Raw genomic sequence first — 22,826 nt, forward strand, 5'->3', positions numbered from 1 at the left:
ATGCAAGTTAAAACTCTAAAACACAAAGAAGAAAACAAAATGGTCTGACGAACATTTGAAATTCTTTTTGGCAATCATGGACGCTGTGTCCTCCGGGCTAAAGACAACTCAGCTGGTTATCAGTGCACAGATTATTTCAGCAAGACAAGGACAAACCACATTCTGCATGTATTACAACAGCATGGCTCCATTTTAAAAGAGTCTGGGTGTTAAACTGACCTGCCTGCAGTCCAGATCTGTCACCACTGACAACATTTGGCACATTTCAAAAAAATAGCAGTGTCTCCTCAGTTCCCAAACGCTTACAGAGTGTTGTTAAAAGAAGAGGTGATGAGACACAGTGGTAAAAATTTGGAACATTTTGTTGGCATCAAATTCAAATTGTGCATATATTTAAAAAAAAAACAATAAAATTTCTCAGTTTCAACACGACGCTTGATATGTAGTATTTTCCTTTAGAAATATGGTTTACATGATTTGCATATGATTGCATCCTATTTTTATTAACTTTCTGCAAAGAATCCCTAAATTTTTTTGGAAATGGAGTTGTAAATAAAATGTCTATATTTGTGTTGTAGTCATGGCAACCCCTGGTTCCTATCACCGCCACTGTAAAGACATCTGAACCATTTCACACCAAACCACTCTGAATCTCTCTGTTTACATCTCACACACTGAATTATGCAGAAAGTTTGAAAAATCAGTGGAATTCCCCTTTAAGATACCCTGTTAAATCTTCATGTTGACCCGTCACACTTACCAGAACAGCTTCAGGTTGTTGAACGTCCTTCTCTCAATACTGCCAACAATGCATCATCATCATCATCATCATCATCATCCTCACAATTAACTAACACCAAGCTACCTCAGACTTGAACCACTCCCAATGAATATCATGCAAACACACTTAACAACACAGAAACACCCAGGTTTATTTTGTGAAAATACAAAATGAAATCACGCACATGATATTTACACACCTTCTATACATTGAATATTATTTGTTATTGTGTGCAGTGCTTAAAAAAAAAAAGAAATGAAAAACATCTATCACACAATCTGTCCATTCATTCAACCCAGAATAAGAGGTGAGAAGATTGTCCCAGGTGGAAAGTGTCCAGAACGCAGATTTTTTGAATGAATTATGTTGCTGCTTCAGTATTGACTGAACTGATTCAGTCAGTCTGAATTAAAGTATGGACCTGAACTGTGACTGATTCTTTAACAATTACATGTTACAATAAAACATATGAAGACTAGCTTTCATAAAGTTGGCTGTGTGTCACCTTTCAGTCTTCGTGCTGCTTTACTGTGGCAGTAACTGAATAGCTTTTCTGTTACTGTGAGGTCACTTCTCGCTGCAGTGGGCCATAGGGGTCCTCGTTTGGTCTTCTGCGCTGGCATTGGGGCGGGAGGGGCTTGGATGTTCCCAATGCCAGAGCCACTACAGCACTGCTAACTCTGAGACAGACTGGAAGGTGAACACAGAGATCACCTAGCATGGATACACTGCCTGTCAAAAGTTTGGGGAGTGTTTCAAAATGTTTTTCATATAAATGAACATCTGAACACATTAATTAGAGAGAACTCAGCTTGTCATTCAGTGCCTGAGGGGCCAGAATATATCTGCTGCGCCATTTAAGGTGGAACATGAAATTTCGAACAAGAAGCTGGAGAATGTTTGACAGTTTCTCGCTGCAGATTAAACATATCAGGAAACCAGCTGGAGTGATTATAAATTAGTCTCCAAATTATCAATGTCCGTCTTAAATCTTTCTCTTTTCGTTTCGTTAGCTACTAACTAGGCGAGATTGTTGTCTGTGTTGCTATGGTGACCAGCAGTCTGCGCTGATCTTCAGGGTTAAAGGGTGAATCAGCAGTTCTACATTAACTCCAGAGTTTAAGACCATTTATTGTTAAACTGTGTTGAACGATCAGCAGAGCTTTATTTTACTGTAAAGGAGGATTATTTTATTTTTACCTACTAATCTAATTCAGCTGTGGAGCCACAATAGGACAGTAAAAGAGCCGCATGTTGCCGACCCCTGGGCTAGTAGGCCCTGAGGGTTCCCCACGGGTTGGACCAAGGAGCAAATGAGGGCATTTAAAAAGAAACGCTGCCACTTTTCAGCTCTTACAGAAAGAGATTTTCACTTTGCGAGTGTGAAGGAGCTCAAATAGCTCTATATGGAAGTGAAATGTGATAAATAAATTCAATAAAATAAACTAAATTTCCATATCACATCAGCAAAACGAGTAAATGACATTAGAGACGGAAACAAAGATCTTTTGTTATCAATTAACCAAAACAGTTTGTTGCATCACACAAAGCATTTTTATGGCTAAAAGTCAGTTTGATGGAAACAAGCAAAAATGTCCACCAAGCAAAAATGGCAAAGACATCTTTACGTATTTTCATTTCATTGTTTGCTATTTGCACAGAAAATTGTTGGAAACGTAGCTGATATGTGCTTTTGACATCTGTTTGGACAAGAAGGCTTTTAAGTCATTATTTAAATCTGCTCTTCCTACCAAAGAAGGTACTTTGATGAACACAAAGCTGAGCGCAGAGGATAAACAAAAACACACAGCACACAAGGTGAGGTCTGCCTGAACGTTTGACAGGCAGTGCATGTTTTTTAAGTCAACAGGTGCCTTTAAAGCATGTAATGCATATCACTGTTGTCGGAAGAAAACCTCATGTCTCCATTTTTGACATTTTCCAGTTTTTGACATAATTTGAAAAAACCTGGTTGCAAATTTCATGATGAACGGACTAAAAGAAATGACCGAAAATGACTTGGAAAAAAGTCTGGTTCCATTGATTTACATTAAAAGTGAAGTAATTTTTTTCCTTCTCCTGTAAAGTTACCATTTTGGAGATACAAGGTTTTCTTCCAACAACAGCGATATAATGAGCAGAGCTACACAAAGCACAAGCTAACAGAATCTGGAATATTATTAATTTTAAAACACCAGTAATTCACTTTCTGTGCTGATGCAGCTTAATTAATGCCTAATACTTAAGCGTTAGTTTTTAAGTGCACTTAACACCAGATGCACTCACACAGCAAATGCTCAGTATCGCTTCATGATTTGAGTGAAATAGAAAACTGGCACTCATGAACGCAGTTACTGAATGCTGTTTATTAGGCAGAGTAAAAGCACTTTTAGATTTGTTTATGTTTATTTATGCAATGTTTAATGGACTTATCTGTACATCTGTACATGTATTCAAACCTTTTTGGACATTTTCTTTGGGAGCATATTCCAAAACAAAAACAATATGTAACAAGGAGTTTCTGCAACTACAGGCACTTTTAGGTGGATTTTTAGATATACGGGGTGATTCAAAAAGATTCATCTGATTTCAAAGCGCCATATTTTTACAACCATAAGGTGTCTAGGAACCAATCACAATCCAATTGAAGGAGGGGGTCACAGAGTTTCTGACCGTCAGTGGAAGATGGCTCCTTCAGTCTGAGAGGAGATGAGACCCCTGAGCAGAAAGCGTTCTGCGTTCTCCACTTCAATAAGAGTGAATCAGTCATAACTGTGCAGTGTGATTTTCGTGGGCAGTGAAGCTCCAGCAGCTCAGAGCGTTCGGCGTTGGTTCCACAACACTGGATGATCTCCGAAATCGCACTGAAAGAGCCGTGAGTGCAGCGACACCCGACATGCTCAATCCAGTATGGGATGAATCTGACTATGGTGTTGATGTTGTCTGTACAGCTGGATGAGGTTCAGACTGAGACCTTGTACAATTACATATTAAACTTTATGCTCATTTAAACCATTTACAGTTTACTGTATTGATCTGTAATGATTTACAAGAGAAATAAATCATTTTGAAATCAGATCAATCTTTTTGAATCACCCTGTGTTTTCATGTTTTTAGCATGAAGCATAGACCATATTTTACTAGTGTCATAATACATTTTTCACAAATGGGCACGTTAACAGGTAATAATAACATTTATGAAGCATAGTTTTGATCTAAACAGCAGTTTGGTTGTTTAAAAAATGTCCCACACCTGAGTTCTTCAAATGCATAAAAAGAAGTAACTGAATATCAAAAATGACATCTTTTCAATTAAAACTGCAGAGTGCAAACTTAAATTATAACATAATGAGGTAAATACTCAGTCATTTGTGTTAATGAATTGTGTAGAATTAAACTTTTTAAAGCCAAATAAACACACTATCAATGGAAACAAAGAGCACATTAACAAAAGTGTGGGAAAATTAATCTACACTCTTAACAAAGATGGTTGTGTAGTAGAGGAAATGGTTCTGTATAGAACCATGAGTTCTGGAAGCAAGACATGTTCATTTATAGAGCACATTTCACTGCTGTCATTCAAAGTGCTTTACAATGAGAAAATACAGCCAGACAATACAGAGTTGTTTACAAAAAAGTAATCAAGAATAGAAATTAAAAACATGATTAAAAGGTGATTAAAACAGTAGATTTAACAGAGAAAATCATTCAATTAAAAATCTAATTTAAAAATAAATGAGAATATTTAAAAAATAAAATTAAATATTACATGTTAGATCGGGATTAAAGAAAAATATAGAACCATTTTATGCTTAAATGGTTCTTGGCATGAGGAAATGGTTCTTCAGATTGATGGAGAATGTGTTGTACATGGTTCTTTATAGAACTTTTTTGAAAATGGTTAGCACCAAAAGGTGTTCTGCTATAGTTGTGATGTGAAGCTTGTAAAACTAGAAGAACCCTTTTTGGTGATGTAAAGTACCATTTCACTATGCAAAGAACCATTTAAGCATGAAATTGTTCTACATAGAACTCATGGTTCTAAATAGCACCATTCCCTTTACTGAAGAACCCTTGAAGAGCCACCTTTTTAAGAGTGTAGGAGTCCTGGATTCACAGAAAAGCAAAAAAAAATCATCTTTTCATATTCAATTTGTTTTGCATGTTCCTCCCATACAGCAAATAACTAATGTGTTTTAAAATAGACTTTAACAATTCTGTTTATGTTAAAAACCGTTTGAAACTTACTGTTGGTTTAAAAAAATACTATTGTTTTACTAATGTTTACCTAAAATATGATAATAATAATAAAGCAAACAATAAAGACTCATTAGGCTTTTTGATATTATTCAAAATTATTCAAAAACTGCTACAAAACAAAAAGGGGTTCAATTCAAAATTACAGAATCTAAAACAGTGAAAATGCCTTTACCACAGCAGTAAAGAGCTCATGTCACTGTAAAAATACATTCTGTTTAAAATTGACCGTTTTGTATCACTTCTTGATGAGGTCCAATTTCTAAAGCAGTCAAAAGTGCTCGTAGTTGCAGAAACACCAAACAATAAAGACAGATGTATGTTTTAAAGAAAGAAAGACATTTAAACGTTGTTATGAGTGAGTTAAGCCATTATTATGTGTGAGTTAATTCTGCTCTGCTGAGCCACATCAGTGGTTCTCAAACCGGTGGACATGTTGCAGCACTTGACTGTGAGACTTTCACTTAAACTCAAAGAATTAAGATTATTATCATTAAAAGCTATGGAGGTTCTGTAAGACCGAGTCAGACTGCGTCTAATGCACTTGCTTACATTGATCCTGCACACTAGCGTTCATACTATTCTCAAACTGTCAAAAGAGGCGCGGTGGCCATCCAGAGTCCAAAGGGGGCCCAAAATGTTTGAGAACCACTAACTCAACCCACCAATGATGGAGCTGTTATTCCTCATCTGAAGACAGAGGTGGGCAGTAACTAGTTGTGTGCACTTTGTACTTTGAGTATTTTCCGATTACACTTTTACTTCTGTTCAAGTGAATTAGTGAGTTCCGTTTTAGTCCTTAACAGTTAGGTTCTAGTTCTCTTTTTTGGGCTGCTTCCACCTCTCATTCCGGAGCGTCAGCATTTTATTTTCAATGAAAAGGATCCAAAAAGAGAAGAATAGAGTCAGTTCCTGTGCTGATAGATGCTGGATGGTCTAAGGAGTTCTCCTGCAGTTCTATGCAAACTCAGCAGTTTTTTTGAGCTGAGTTACTTTTGTACTTCTTCTCAAGTTGTTGTTTGGAAAGCTACTGGCGACCAGTGAAGCAAATTAATGCAGTGGTTAAGAGCAGTTCCAGCTGAGAACAATTTTCAGATTTAAACCATTTCTTATCCCACCATATATGATAAAAGGTCACTTGTTACATCCTATTTGGATTACTGTATTTTGGGGTCAATAAGACCCCATTTACACCTGGTCACTTCATGTGTCTAGTATCTGGATCGTATTCTGATAAGATTTTAGTCATGTATTTACACTGGGTAGTCAAATGCGTCTCCGGTTAGTTGGACTAAAATCCAATTGCTGTGGGGGACGAAATTTGCAAATCCGCAGCAACGGATTCCCAAATCCTTATTAAGTCGTCTGCAGTTTGTTTTGCCCAGTAGTGTCTGTCCATATCTCTGTTAGGCATTTTGCTTCGTTCGGTCCCCAACCATGTGCATCCTCTATTATTACTGGAAGGGGTTTTGGTCATACCGGGAGGAGCTTCAGTTGTGCTAGGAGGAGTATTGGTTGTACTGTGAGGGGTTTTGGCTGTACTGGGAGGGGTTTTCATTGTACTGGGAGGGGTTTTGGTTGTACCAGGAGGAGCTTCATTGTACCGGGAGGAGCTTCGGTTGTACTAATAGGTGTTTTGGTTGTACTGTGAGGGGTTTAGCTGTACAGGGAGGGGCTTTGGTTGACTGGGAGGGGTTCTAGTAATATTAATAGGAGTTCTGGTTGTACTGGGAGGAGTTTTGGTTCTACTGGGAGAGGTTTTGGTTGTACTGTGAGTAGTTTTGGTTGTACTGGGCGGAGGTATGATTGCACTGGGAGAAGTTCTGGTTGTACTGGGAGGAGTTTTGGTTGTACTGGTAGGGGTTTTGATTGTACCGGGAGCGGTTTCAGTTGTACTGGGAGGAGTTCTGGTTGTACTGGGAGGAGTTTTGGTTGTACTGGCAGGGGTTTTGGCTGTCGAATGTGTCTTGGAGGGACGGATCTGTTTACACTGCTATAACTCATAAATGGCTCAAATGTGTCTCAAACCACCTCTTGAATTGGATTTGTGTCTGTTTTAAGTGCGTCTTGAGTGCATTTGTGGCTTGGCCTCATCCATAATCCTGATACTCAAGACGCTTGAAGTGACCAGGTGTAAACGGGGTGTGGATACCTCTCACTCAGTTACAGCTAGTTCAAAAAAGCAGCCCAATTCGGGCTGGACCAAAGAAAACTGACCACATTACTCCAGTTTTAGCATTTCTTAATGCTCCCAGTTCATTACAGAATCCAATATAAGTCGGCTTTAACTGCTTTTAAGCATTACATGGCCTTCCACCTACATATACTGTGGACACGCTCTGTCTATATGCTCCTTCACGATCATTAAGATCAGCTTCTCAATGACGCCTGACTGTTCCACCATCTCAGCTTAAAGTATACAGACAGTGTTCTAGACCTGCTATGTCCACTCACTAAAAACATTATCCAACTTTCATACGGAAATTTATTAAAGAATCTCCTTATTTCATTTACCGCTGCATCTGCATCCAGCCAATGCTGGCGTAGCTGGTTGACTGAGTGAACAAACAAATGGATGTTCTTGATAACTCAGTTATGTTTGCTGGTTAGCTTTCGCTTGGTGGTTAGCTTCCTCACTGTAAGAGCTGGGGAGCACAGGAACATGTGTTTTCTTTGTACATGAAACTGGTGGAGAACCAATGGTGGGACAAATTTGGTGTTAAATATTATACAAAAGTACAATTTACTTCCATACCTACTTACTTTTACTTTTTTTTCATTATTTCTCCAAATAACGCTACCGTTACTTGACCCACCTCTGACTTAAGGCCTGCATGGGAGATGGTTTCGTGTAGCACACTCAGGTTGGCCATGAAGAACATCCAAGCTCATGTCCACCTCCATGCCAACCTGCAGCAGCTTTGACCAAACGAGGACCCCGCTTGTGCCCACTTTTGCGACTTGTGTCATCGAATCCGTGCCTATCTGACCAAGACAGCTCAATCAGGGTAGGGTTTCTGGTTCTCAGGGTGGGCTTTTCAGTTTGAATTGTTCCTGCTGTTCATTACAAGTACATCACAGATCTAAGCCAGCCACACTGGCTCTTCTCGGCAAAATCACTGCTAGGAATACAAATTTGAATGAATAGTTTAATCTAGTCTATTGCATTTAAGGCAAAGGTCGCTGAGCTTACTCCACGTTTGCAGACTTGGTCGTTTCTAGAGAAGATCCTTCCGGAAGCAGAATTTACATATGATAGCTGATACCTACCAGCTGCTACCTACTCTTACTCCCCACGAGGCCTTCATTCCCTAAAATTAGGAGATTCTATAAAATAAGGAGTCCGGCCGTATTGATCTATAGCTCATTTATATATTTTACATTATAAAACTCTAATTTCTTTTACCGAAGTGAAGAACTCTCTGATTGTCCGCCCTCATCTACAGTATGTACAATACATTCTACCATATTCGTCTATAAAAATGCAACTCTAAAAAAGTGTTTTTATTACCACAATAATACTTACTGTGCAAACAAAAATGTAGCTAAATTAAAGCATGGAAATGTTTATGTATATCGTGGACTGCAAAGATCGTATCATAGTCAAAGTATCTGAAAATGATGTATCTGGATCTTGATCGGTCCTCTGATCTCTTTCACGGTTTCTTCGATGATGGAGGGATGATGGAGCTCATGGCTGGATTCTTCTCGTGAGCGTTGGTGGGTTTGATTGGCATGTTCCTGGTGAAGGCTTTCTGTGGTTCATCTTTGTACCAAGTCTTCTGTAAAGCAATTGTACAGTAAAGGAGAAGAAAAAAGCCCACAATAGAAGCATCTGCATCAGTTCTTTGGGGTTTGGATTGCAAATAACTAAGCTTATTTTTAGAATTTGGCTACGTGCAGATCAAATAAACTCCATGGCCCATTCCTGGTGTTCGGAAATTTCCTGAGAACAATAATTCCCAAGAATTCCAGCCTTTTTTTTTTGTGAAGACATACCAAAAAAAAACAGAACATTTCCAGCAAATTTCAGCAGGCAATTCCTTTCCCCACTACGCATGCTGTCCTGAATCCGTTCACACGTTTCAGGAAGATTCTGAGTGAAAGCGTTCTGTCATGCTCTAAAGCTTGGAGAACCATGCAGAATATGGATGTGCAAACTACAGCAACCCAATGATAAACAGTCCTGAGGGCTGGTTGTAGTGGAAGCACCAAACATCAGATTCTTCAGTACGTCTTAAACAGGTCAATCAAATTATGTAAAATCCCCAGAGCTCTCTCAACTGACCATCTCATATCTGCTTAATACTTTTAATAAATAACATAATTGAGCCAAGTATATAGTGCAAAAGTATATAGTGCGAAATTTTAGGCTTGTTTCTGAGATATCGAGGCTTTAAAAAGTGAATGGGACTTTATTTTTAGATGGGCTCGGAATTCGTCCGTCAACGTTCTGGAGCTACAATGTCCATCATGCATTTAGCATGTAAGCTATCCAATCTTTGGGAATCCCTGTGGTGTCAACCAATCGTGACTGCTTAGCCACTGAGCTCCAGGCTAATAAATACAACCAAGGTAACATTAGTGTAACTCTTGCCTCGGACGACAAACTAAATCATACAGAAAACAGTGCTATAGTAATAATAATACAAATAATAATAATAAATAAATAATAATAATAATTATTATTATAATAATAATAAACATTGCCTTAAAATACGTACTACAGAAAAGGTGCATTATTTAAGTCAAAATTGTCATTAAAGTCGTTATTTTGGGAGATTTGGGGTTGTGATATTTACATGTATATTTTATGGCTTATTAAAAATCCAGAAAAAACTAGCAAAAAGGCTTTTAAAATAATGTGAGTAACAAATACTAAAGTTTGAAAGCTCTAACATGTTTCAGTGTGAAGACATCGTTGCTCAGTTGCATCTAGCATGAACAGAAAAAGTAAGATTTGTATGACACAGCACCTTTTTCTGTAGCGCTCATTTTGAGCCAAAAACAAAGCCAAACCCACTTTTTAAAGCCTCTGTATCTCATAAACTAATGAAAATACAAGCCTAATCGTTTGAACACCGTCTACTGGGTACAAGGACATCATTTCCTAAAAGTATTAACCAAATCTGAGACAGTGAGCTGGTGGTTGAGGCAGATTTACTCTAATTCAAGTGCAGCTGTGGTCAGAACAGAAGCTCAGACTCACTGCTGTGATGTTTCTGATGCAACCACTAACATCATGAGTGTCTTTGCTTTCATGCAGAAAGCAAAGAGCAAACACAGACGTGTTGGTTTGTACAAAATGCCTAAATAAGTTTTCCGCTCATAACCGTTTGCAGTATGAGGCACTGAGGCAGGGGTGTCATGCGTGTGGATGTCCGTACCTGCGACCCCTCTAGTCATCCTGGCTGCACTTTGGAGAAAAAGGCACATTCTGTCAGCACGACTGTAGAAACAGGATAAATCACTTTGGGCCTGTTTACACCTCGCGTTAATATGTGTTTTCATGATCGGATCAGGTCCGGATTTCTCTTGACGGCATGAAAAGCCAGGTGTAAACACCCCCAAGACGCACTGTGAGCAGATTACAATCAGTTTAAACCACATTCAGAGGTGATCTGAGACGGATCTTTTAACTCAAGTGTAAACAGAATGCATTTTTATTATCTGTATACAATAAAACCAGCAGCCGCCATGCACTCCGGGCTGATGAATGTGTCCAGGCCAAACTTTTTCACTTCTGTAGCAACGAGGAAAAGAGTAAACAAGAGTAAAACCAAAATGACGTTTGTGTTGACGTCCCTTTTATGCGGGAAAAAGGACAACCGGAGCTCATTTTGTATAAACTGGGGACACATTTTAGTAAAAAGTGTGAAGGACATCTGGTCCAAGTTTATCCAGATGCAATCCAGACACCAAACACATGTTACTGTAAGGTGTAAACAGGCTCTTTGTGCTGATCTGAAACTGGTTTCTTTCCAGTGTTCACTTTGAAAGCGCTTTAAAAAGAGCTCAGGCTGCGTTCAGACTGCAGGCAAATGCGGACTGTTTCTCAAATCTCTTGATCTTTTGAGACGACTGTCTACTCTGTTATTTGCATGTGATCAGATCGAATTTCACCAGTCTATCCGCATGGGTTGCCGCGGCAACAAGGTAGGCGTCAGTAACTGCGTAACTACGCTGGTGATGCGGATTTCAAACGCAGAGATGGAGGACCATCATCTCGCCCTCCAAATTCTTCAGAATTCCCTGGAATAATCATGAATCTTTGGAGCTTCTCTTGACTCCCAGCACAAAAATCAGATTTCATATGTTTTTTTGCTGTTCAGACTATGCCAAAAATCGGATTTGGGCTGGCAGTCTGAACACAGGCTAAAACGTTTGTGATCCTTAGTGGTGCAGGAGTTATTTTGAGCAGTGAAATCAGTAAAATGCACAGATACTCCAGGACCAAAACTCTCACCAAAAAAGGGAAATTCTACTTTTTTTTCCCTGCATAATTAAACGGTTGAGATGTAAACAAAGTCATTCAGAGTGGTCTGATGTTAAATGCTCTGTTCTAGAGAAACCTGCTCACAGTGGTGGTGATAGGAACCAGACGTCAGACAAGTTTAATGACTCTAAAAGCTCCCTCACTGAAAGTTATTACATTAAATGGTTAAGAATTGGCCCAAAACATTTTTTAAATCCCAGACTTATTTTTTCCACTATTTTATCCTCACCAACATTCCACATAAATCTCAGAAGACACGTGTAGGTTTACTGGTGGTCTTGGATTGTAAATAAAATGTCTATATTTGTGTTGTAGTCATGGCAACCCCTGGTTCCTATCACCACCACTGTAAAGAACTCTGAATCATTTCACACCAAAGTACTCTGAACCACCCTGTTTACATCTTAGTAATAGAACTGTGCTGAAATGTTGAAAAATCAGAGGAATTCCTCTTTAAATGATTAAATAAAATTGACAGGACTCTAGTCTTCGAATCCAGACCTTCAATCCAGTTTCCCATTCTGGGTTACTGTGTGACAGTATCAGGGAGGGTCTCTGAGCTAGCTGAACGTTTTCTCTCTGTGATGATAGGTGAGGCTGGGAGGTGAAACTATTGCCACATCATTAAAAAAAGACAGCAAAACACTAGAGGGCGCCTGCGAGCAAGTCCTCAGTGAACAAAGCTGAATCTACCTAAATGATTAACAATGGAAAAACTTGTTTCTAGATGTTCACGTAGAATCTACATTTAATTTTAGAACGCAGAAGGATGTCTTCAAAGTAAATAGCAAACAGGTTTTGAATGGACCGTATTCATTCATTTCGGGCATGCTCAGGAACGCCCTCTAGCGACTGACAAACCCCGAAGACATTACTGAGTGGCAGTGCTCCTGATTACACATTGTCTGGTGGTATTATTGGTTAATATTATTGGTGATCAATTTTGGTAATGAACAAGATTACAGATTATTGGTAAACCAGATTAAATTCACTACAATTTTGGTGGTAATCCAGATTAAATTTGCTAGAATTTTGGTGGTAAACCAGATTATATGTGGGCTGTAATTTTGGTGGTAAACCAGATTATATGTGGGTTGTAATTTTGGTGGTAAACCAGATTATACACAATTTTAAAAGTGTTTTTTAGGTGACCTGCGTACTGCTAAAATATTTTGAATATATAAAATGTTGACAGTTTTACTCAAAAATATGGTTTCTACATGAATTACAGTGTCAAATTTAACTAAATATTTCATGTCTTTGTATAACATCCAGACTATGTTCAGTCAAGGGATTCTGCACATGTTTAAATTTGCATACCTCATACAACATTTAACAATATAGCAACTTTTAAGGGTGTAAAACTAGGGTCCTCATCAAAGTTGGTGGTAAACCAGATTAAATTGGCTACAGTTTTGTTGGTAAGCCATTTTATATAGAATATTGGTGGTAAACCAGATTATATACAATTCTGGCAGTAAATCAGATATTATACAATTTTGGTGATAAACAAGATTACACATGAATTTATTGATAAACCAGATTAAATTCACTACAATTTTGGTGGTAAATCAGTTTATACACAATTTTATTGCAAGTGTTTTTTAGATGACCTGCATACTGCTAAAATATTTTAAATATATAAAAAGGTTGATGGTTCTACTCATAAAATAGGGTTTCTAAATTAATTACCATGTCAAATTTGAATTAAACAAAGAATAAACAAAATATTTTATGTCTTTGTATAACAACCAGACTATTTTCAGTCTATGGATTCTGCACATGTTTAAATTTATAAACCTGAAACAACATTTAGAAATATAGACACTTTTAAGGTTGTAAAACTGGTGTCCTCATTTTTATACAACTATAAATGATTCAGTGCTCTTGTTCCAGCAGCAGCAGACACTGAACTCAACAAGGTGAATAAACAGTACAGTAAACATCAGTCGTCTGAAATAAGTGTAAAAGTTGTAAAGTAAAAACCTGCTCATGTATTTAATACAGAAAAAGATTTTTTTTATTAGGATTATTTTTATTATATAGAGTATACCATTTCATCGTAAATATGTGGAAGGTTTTCTACACGTTTTATAATATCCATAAAATCAGTACTTTGGTCCAAGAATTCTAATACATGAATATGAACAAAAATTCAACAAAGAAAGCAAACATGTTTCATGCGTAACATTTCATTGCGTGAGCAGTTTGAACAGTTCACTTTGTGAGTGATATTCTTGTGCATACTCAAGAACATTATTTGTGTTACTTTGTACCACCTAACAAAGGCAGCTAATCAGCGTTTCAGCCTCGAAACAGCCTTTAAAATACTGAAATCATTTTAGACGATGAGGAGAATGAGAGTAAAATTTCGTTGGAATAATGAAGGTAAAATGAAATTTACAAAAGACAGAGGGAAATATCTGAAAGTCCACTTACTAACCATAGAAACACCTCCATATTCGCTCAGCAACTGTTAAAAAAATGAACGTGTGCGTTTTATTACGGGATTGGACTAAAGGAACACATGCATGAGTCTGATCTTAGGGGTCCAACTGATCTTCTGTGCGAAAGTTGGTGGTAAAACCAGATAAAATTGGCTACAATTTTGGTAGTAAACCAAACCATATATAATTTGGATGGTAGACCAGATTATATACATTTTTGGCAGTAAATCAGATTATATACAATTTTATTAGTGAACCAGATACATATAAATTTACTGGTAAACCAGATTAAATTCGCTATAATTTTGGTGGTAACCCAGATTAGATTGGCTACAATTTTGGTGGTAAACCAGATTATGTACAATTTTGGTGGTAAATAATGAGATTATATATAATTTTATTAGTGAACCAGATTACATATAATTTTATTAGTGAACCAGATTACATATAATTTTATTAGTAAACCACATTAAATTGGCAATAGTTTTGATGGTAATCCAGATTAGACTGGCTACAATTTTGGTGGTAAACCAGATTACGTATAATTTTATTGGTAAACCAGATTAAATTGGCTATAGTTTTGGTGGTAATCCAGATCAGATTGGCTACAATTTTTTTGGTAAACCAGATTATGCACAATTTTATTGGTAAACAATCAGAACATATACAATTTTATTGGTAAAACAGATTAAATTAGCTATAATTTTGGTGGTAAACCGGATTATATTGGCTATAATTGTATAAACATTCAATAACAGACCCTTAAAGTTATTCATCATCAGTCAATCAAATCACCAAATCATCAAATCTGACAGCAAAAAATGTGATACATGTAAACATGAAAGAAGCATTTCTGGCAGAATTAACACTGAAATTGAGTATGTGATGGGTTTGTGGGATTGAGGAATAAATCACTCTCAGAAGGCAGTGATCTTTAAAAAAACGCACTGAAACGTCAGCAGCTTCCTTCACATGAGAGAGAACACACAGCAGCAGTCCAAAGGTTTGGGCACAACTACTAATAGAAGAGTTTTTCTTTATTTTTAATATTTTCCTCCTCAAAACTATGAAATAACACATTTGGAGTTACCAAAAGTGTTAAATAAATTGAAAATGAAATAACGAATTGTCCTGACATTCTCTCGAGTAGCTTGAATTGTCGTATACATATATATATATATATATACATATATATATATATATATATATATATGTATATATATATTTTTGCATAAATTGAAAACATCAAAAGAAAAAAAAACAACAAAAAAAGACTTTATATGTCCAAAATTAATTGTCCAAAATCTTGTTACATGAACTTCCAATACCAATGAACTACTTTTAATTAGTAAATTTTGTATTTAAAATAAATTCAAACATGGGCATCAACTATTTTTATTCATATAAACAGAAATTAATTTCCAGAATTTAAGCATAAGCCTTCAGATCAAAATGTATTTAAGACATACATTCACTCAGGCGTGTCCAAACTTTTGACTGCTCCATTATGAGGGTCTGTACAGTAACCCCACCGGTGAAGACCTACAGTGTACGCTATAAAAGAAATGAGGCTTTTTCAACACCAGCCTTTTGGCCCAGAGCCTGATAAGTCAGTCACGGATTTCCAGGAAAAAATTCAAGCTAAAACATCTATTTAATTTATGCGACAATGCAAAATTTCAAAAGCGTTCTCCAAATGTTTTTTTCAGTTATGAATTTTTTAAGTTTGCCCATAAAAATAATTATCGTGTTCAGTTGCTCAGTGAATGCTGATATCGGACAGGACTGAGCTGAAATTTAAACTGGGTATAAATATAACACTGAAGTAATACTGGGGTGGGATTAGGTTTAAGAAAATAGGTAGGGATTATTCTCTTTTGAGAACATAACCTGTCAAAAATGCCTGGAACATGGATTTTTAGTTCTAAAGTTATTCAATACTCATGCTGTATATGCCTATAAGGCCCTGTATAGAGGAGAACCCTCAGGGCCTTATAGGCCTTTAGAGAACGCCTAACGATTTAGGCTTTTTTATATTCTTATTATTTTTATTAAGTATTACAATACTACTCTTTCGTTGTTAAGCACAGGATGGAAAAAAGGTTAAATTCTTGAAGCATCCAGTGGAAAACTGGCCAATCAGGAGTTGTTTTTCCCCATTGTATATCTAGATAGATATGGCTAAGCGATCACTCCTATTGGTTAGGACTTTAGGAGCTGAAGAGAAGTCCTGACTTATTAGATTGACCTAAATGCACCAGAATGTAACTGCTGCCCCACGGCAAAAATGGTATCTTGTCAAGTAAAATTATCTTAAATAAAGTCAATAAATCTAATAATTCCCCTCTTGTGAAAAGTTGTGAGCTTAATTTTAGATTATTTTCCTTATTTCTAGACATTTTGCTGGTTTTAAGTGATTTTGTTACGTTAATCTCACTACACTGGCAGATAATTGTGTTTGTTTTAGGAAATGTGTGTGAAACCAACAAAATAATCTGCCAGTATAGTGAGAGAATTTTACTTAATGAAAGTACCTAAACAAGTAAATAATATCTAGAAATGAGCTAAATAACCTTCTAATCAGTGCACAACCATCTCAAAATGGAGAATTTTAGATATAGTGACTAGATTTAAGATCATTCCACTTGACAAGACTATTTTTTGCATTCTCCGTTTTAGGTAGAATGGAACATTCGAAAGTTTAGTGCTAACAAACTACTAGAATCCTATTGGGACGCTACGTTATTCTAAGATTTTTATTTATACTCAGTTTAAATTTCAGCTCAATTAAATGCAACATTAATGCAGCAATTTAGAAACGTTAAAAAAAAACAAACTAAAAAAACATCTGGACCATGAATTACTGAAACGCTTTTGCTTGACTTTTACCATAGAAATCTGTGATCTTTCGTATGAGAGGTGTGGATTAACCTTATAGCCAGTGTAGTTGTTTATCTAACCCCGTTTTATTTGCCATGCAGGAAGAAAAGAGCCACAGAAGGAGGAATGAGGCTATTGCCCAGAACAGAAAAAAGGCAATTAATGTATGATGTAACAAACACATATGATGGCGTGATGACAGGTGTAATGCTTTGTGCTTAAAGTGCAGTTTCAGTGCAAAAATCTCATCTCCGTTTCTACGGGACCCCAAACAGACTCCAGGTAAACCAGGTAAGACATCGCCAATGAAGAAAGTAAAATACCACTTTTCTTTAAAACGTAAACTGCGGCTGAAGACAAACAGAAGAGTTTTGACAGGCAGAGCCGTGAGGGCGGGCGTGACGATGTGTTTCCGAGGACGCGTGAAGCGTGTATGGCTGAATCGGACTGAGTTTCAAGTTCGCTGTTATGAGTCACGTCAGACGGCGACGGAGACGCTGCGACATTCTGAGGTCACATGCAAATGGCACACGGCTGCAGGAGAGCGTGCAGACTGACCGCACGGCTCACAGACACAGCCAGCAGCAGCACGAGGCCAGACGCATCACACAGGCACAGAGAGAGAGAGAGAGAGAGAGAGAGAGAGAGAGAGAGAGACAGAGAGAGACAGAAAGAGACAAAGACAGAGAGAGACAGAGAAGGAGAGATGAGAGAGAGAGAGACAGAAAGAGACAAAGACAGAGAGAGAGTAAGAGAGAACAGAGAGATAGACACAAAAACAGAGAAGAGAGAGACAGAGAAGAGAGTGAGAGAGGGAGACAGAAGTGGGTTTTTCATCCACCAAATTTTTTGCAAATTTTGAAAATGCACAAAAAAAGCCTGAAATTCAAAAATCTTTGAATTGTGCAAAAGGTTTTTACGCTAGGATGAGATGGAAAAGTTAGAATATCACTAAAGCCAAAATGCGAAAAAGGTGACGGAAGAGTGTTTTTTGAATAAACAAGTCATAAGTCACATGACACGTTTTCAACATTCTGAAATGCCTAGTCCAAAGCTCGTCTGAATGGGTCGGTACTAAGTTCTCCCAGAATTGTCTGGTGTGTTCGGATTCCTGGATGCAAGGTGGACATCATCGAGGTGGCAAAGAGATTTTGGCCCTCATTAGGTGGCCACTGTTTGTCCTGCCCGGCATCCCTGAGCTGCAAACATGGCTATAAAAAGATGGCAAATGGCTGTAAAGATAATTCTACTTAAAACTGAGTTAAACCAGAGCTGGTTTATAAGGAGTCTGGCCTCTTCCTGTTTCCCCTGTTATATCAAAAACAGGACTGCAAAACAGCAGAGGGCGCCGTGAGTGAGTCCTCAATGAATGGGAGTAAATGGAGCTAAACGGCTAAAAACGAAAAAATAGTTTCTAATCACTAAAAGTTTAGTTTCACTAAAAAAAAACAAAGAAAACTCACCTGTATGTTTCATTTTTTTCTACAGCAAACGGGTTTTGGGCAGCAGGACGCTAACATTACTGCTACTGAGTGCTGATTGGTTGGCGAGCGAAGCAGCTCATTGGCTGTTTGCTCTCACTGACGTCATGAACGCACATGAGGCGCTGTTTTAAACTCCTATAACTCGAGTTTAAAAGCTCTTAGAAATATAACAGCAGTGTTAAAATGTTTTATGCTGTTCTGTGTTCAGGAAATGAATGAATTCTTTTACATTAAAAATGTTTCAGCTTTTATAAATTTATAAAAAATATGATTTTGCTCAAAAGCTCCACATTAACCCATTCATTTTGGACTTACTCAGGAGTGCCCTCTAGTGTTTGAGAAACCTGCAGGACATTGCAGAGTGCAGCCCCTAATCATGTTAGCCTGCGTCATCTGAAGTTTCTTTGCGAAACTGTAGTGGATGCAAACATGATTTAATTCGCATTTTTTCTGCCGAAATTTTATAAATGCGCATATCATTTGCAAAACATTTAAATGGAAACCCAGCTAGAGAGAGAGAAAGAGAAGAGAAACAGAAAAAGAAAGAGACAGAGAGGAAGACAGAAGAGAAAAGAGAGAGATATACAGAGAGAGAGAGACGATAGAGAGAGGTACAGGAATAGTGACAGGTCTTCAGGGCGTTACAGTGGAACGTACTTCTGCTTGTCTCGCGGCTCTCGGCTCTTGCTGCGGCCGGCGCGGGTGCTGGTGCTGACCGAATGGACAGACGAGCTTTTCTTACTGGAGGAGTGAGAGGAGTGGGACGAGTGGGAGAGAGTGGCCCGAGACTGACCAGCGTTGTGGTCAAACTGCATCAGACAGAAGATCAGGTCTGTGGGCACCAGCTCAAAGTCATAGGGAGGGTTGGTGATGACGTACCTGAGAGAGAGAGAGAGAGAGAGACAGAGAGAGAGATACCCACATATATGAATACATGTATGTGTACTGAATGATTAACCCTCAGGGGTCCAGAACTGGCCCATGCATCAAATGCAATGTTTGTTTTTCGTCCACTTGGAGTTCTAAGGTTCTATTTGCGTTCTGAGCAGATCTGAGATACTGAGATACAAAGATTTTGCATTCCAAGTCCTTGTTGACAGACACCCTAAACGTATCAGATTTAAGTTACAATTATACTTTTTATGACATTTATTTAGATTTTTCCTTATTGTTTATGACATTTCATGTTTTAGGCCAACACATATTTATCTTATTTAAAAGAGCACTGGTTATGTAGGCAGATTAACCCTTCCTGGATTGGGGCCTTGCCATGGCGGAAGGGCTTGTGTGGTCTAGGGATCTTCAGAGCCAAGTCGTCTGGAGCAATATGCTCCTGGTGAGGTCTTCCAAGGCGAACAGGTCTGGAGCAAAGACCCAGACTAACTCTGTCCAATAATCCTCCATGACTAAGGGACACGTGTACCCTGCCCAGGAGAGGGTAATCGAAACCTACCCCTGGAGCCAGGCCTGGGGTTAGAGTTCCTCTGCAAGCGCCTGGGGGCCGGGCAGCCCACATAACCCGGCCGGGGTCAGCCCGAAAAGAGAACGTGGGGGGACCATGTAGGCCCACCACCCACAAGGTCCAGCATGGGGGACCATTGTAGTGGGAGATGGCAGGGAGGTCCTTGGACCCCTGCAGCAGAAAATTGGCTCTTGGTACGGAAACAAGCTTTCTTCACAGGGTGCTGGGCTACACTCTACTGACAGGGTGAGGAGCTCGAATCATCCGGGAGGAGCTTGGAGTAGAGCCGCTACCCCTCCACATTGAGAGGAGCCAGTTGAGGGCATCTGACCAGGACGCCCCCTAGACGCCTACCGGTGGAGGGTCGTCCAAGTTGGCCTAGGAGCGGCTCGGGTTCCCCTGGAATGAGCTGGAGTAAGTTGCTGGGGGCAGGGTCATCTGGGATTCTCTGCTCTCCCAACTGCTACCGTGACCCTACCTGGACTAAGCGGTTAAAGATGATGATGATGACTGCAGATTAAGTATAAAGGTCAGTGCTAAATATTTTGTCCAGAGGTCAATTTTAGGTAGGAACATTAGTTTAAGTTACCTGTAGGTTAAACAGCAACCAGCTACTGCAATAAACTGTCCCAGCAAGTAAGTGTAGCAGGTCAGTCTAAAGGCAGTGTGAGATTTTATGTCAGAAAGGTGACTCTAATGCATCAAAACTTCTTGTAATTGAGACACCATCAATTCAAATCTTTACTATTTAATTACCTTTAAGGCTTAATATTTATAAAATTTCAGACAATAAGACGTTTTAAAGACTTGTAAGAAGACAGAGTTTCAGCAACATGTTTTCATGTTTCATAAAGTCACTGAGCAAAGCGGCAACATGACAAAGAAGCACCTGATTGGTCTTCTTGCATGTATTCGAAGTGCTGATTGGCTCACAGATAGAACCTTATAGAACTAAGTTAGAATTCAGCTTTGAAGATAGAACCTTTTGATTTCTTGGATAAAGAGTCCAAAAATGCACACAACTTAAAAACACCTATCATAATGTTAATAAGTTGTCACAGAACATGTGAATATCTCAATTTTGACAAACATGTCAGACAGAACCCTATAATTCCAAGGGGATGTTATCTGTTGTGATAATCCAGTGCAGAAATCCAGTTCAAACACTTCCTGAATCTGTAGAGTCGCCCTTTCCACTCCATCTTATCACGAGATCATACGAGACTCACATCTGGAGTTATGAGCCTATGAAGAGGGGCTGAGATACACGTCATCTGCCTCTCACCGTGTGGAACTGGTGGATTCGTGTGTCCGTCTACATTCTGTGTGAAACTGACCAATGGACACTCAGGAAATCACTAAGCACTGACCATCACGCCAGAAACCCTTCATTCTTCATTCAGTCCCCATTGGAAACACAAATGAAATGGCGTGCAGAGAGTTTACAGCTGCTGAAGCTGCTGCAGCGGTTTTGGAAAGTAGTGATGAAGATAACAGAGCATGTTGTTGCTAAATGGTTCCTTTGTTATCCCAGTTGGTTACTAGGTTTATGCTAAGTAGTTGTCATATAGTATTCCAGGTGGTTGCTAGGGTGTTGCTCAATGGTTCCTATGTTATCCTAGGCGGCTGCTATGTTGATGCTAAGTAGTTGTCATATTGTATTCCAGGTGGTCGCTAGGGTGTTGCTAGGTGTTTTCTATGGTATTCCAGGTAGTTGCTATGTTATTCCAGAGACCTGTCCTGTTCTCTTGGTGTACGGCACATGTTTTCACCCACTTATGAAGAACATAGTGATGGATGACTCTTCTGACCATCTCACTTTTTTCTACATGACCGGTGCTGATCTTTAATCCACTGAGCTCTCAAATGGTCATCTGTCTTTTTTTAAATGAGGATTTTATGCTTCAGCTTTACTTTTATATCCCCCTCCATGTAGTGGTGGACAAACTATTTATGCTCACACAGTCCAAACATGTCCTGCACTGGTCACCTCAGACACCTGAGGAACAGGTGTTCTTCTGATTTTCCTTACATGTCACACTAATGCACAAGTATCACGCTCACTGAATGTATTCTACAAGACTTTTTCAACACTTTGTACTGATGTCTTTCCTATAGATCTAAATTCAGTTGTCGCAAGATGAGCTTGTGCCCTCTGTGAACAATGAACCCTCTTTCAAAGTCACTTAGATCTTTTCCTCTTGCAATCATGATCTAAAGCCGAGGTTAACTGGTACTGATCCGGCAGGAAGGCGGTGCCGGAACTCAGAGCGAGGACGAAGCCCCGCGAGGATGGCGGGGAGAGGAGAACTCATCCTGCTCAGCATTTTTATACATGCCACAGAGCATGGTAAGATGCTAACCGCATAATTGTGCAGTAAACCTGTCTGGAAGCATCTGCGCTCGCTATGTTACGTTTCTCATTTATTCAGGTTTTCCTTTCATGTTTCACCCACCTGTATACTGTAATAAGATTTTTGGCTATTCTCACTGACTCACTCACTACATCACACTGTATAGTTGCCACCATTTTGAGGACTGAATCAGCGTGATGCCTTCAGTTTGCTGTGCAGTTGGATGTAAAAACCATAGAATAAAACCGTAAAGAATAAAAGAAAAAAAAAGGAAAACGGTAAAGAAGCCGAGAATGACGAGAGACACACAGACCTTTAATTCAGTGCTTTCAAACTCCAGACGTGGAGCCCCTGCTTGTTTAGCTCAAGGAGGGATTAATTAGCTAATAATATCAGGTATTTTAACCAGGGAAACCACAGTTATGCAGGGCAGGGGTCGCAGGACTGGAGCTGAACTCTGAACTAACTGCACTAGCAAACTTACAGAATCACGTCTGTCGAAACACGACGTCGTTTTCCGACCCACGACATTCAGTCTGATATTTAACGTTTATGTTTCTCCATTCAAACATCATTTAAATCTCCAGAAACAGAGAGTAAAGTTATACCGGCGGTCTGCAGCTCCGTTAGGGGGCGACTGTTTATCTCTCGGCTGATAACATCAG

At 38.7% G+C, this 22,826-nt stretch overlaps 1 protein-coding gene across 1 annotated transcript in view; it reads right to left on the reverse strand.

Moving 5' to 3' along the window:
- Positions 1–15,589: 15,589 nt before the first annotated feature.
- Positions 15,590–22,826, reverse strand: part of LOC118809003 (calcium-activated potassium channel subunit alpha-1-like) — a 189,437-nt gene continuing 182,200 nt past the window's right edge. The window contains 1 exon segment of the mRNA XM_036571914.1: positions 15,590–19,224. Within this exon segment, the coding sequence (XP_036427807.1) occupies positions 18,987–19,224 (238 nt within the window). The 3' untranslated portion in view covers positions 15,590–18,986.

This window comes from Colossoma macropomum, unplaced genomic scaffold, assembly GCF_904425465.1.
Source record: "Colossoma macropomum unplaced genomic scaffold, Colossoma_macropomum, whole genome shotgun sequence".
In the NCBI taxonomy this organism is placed as follows: Eukaryota; Metazoa; Chordata; class Actinopteri; order Characiformes; family Serrasalmidae; genus Colossoma; species Colossoma macropomum.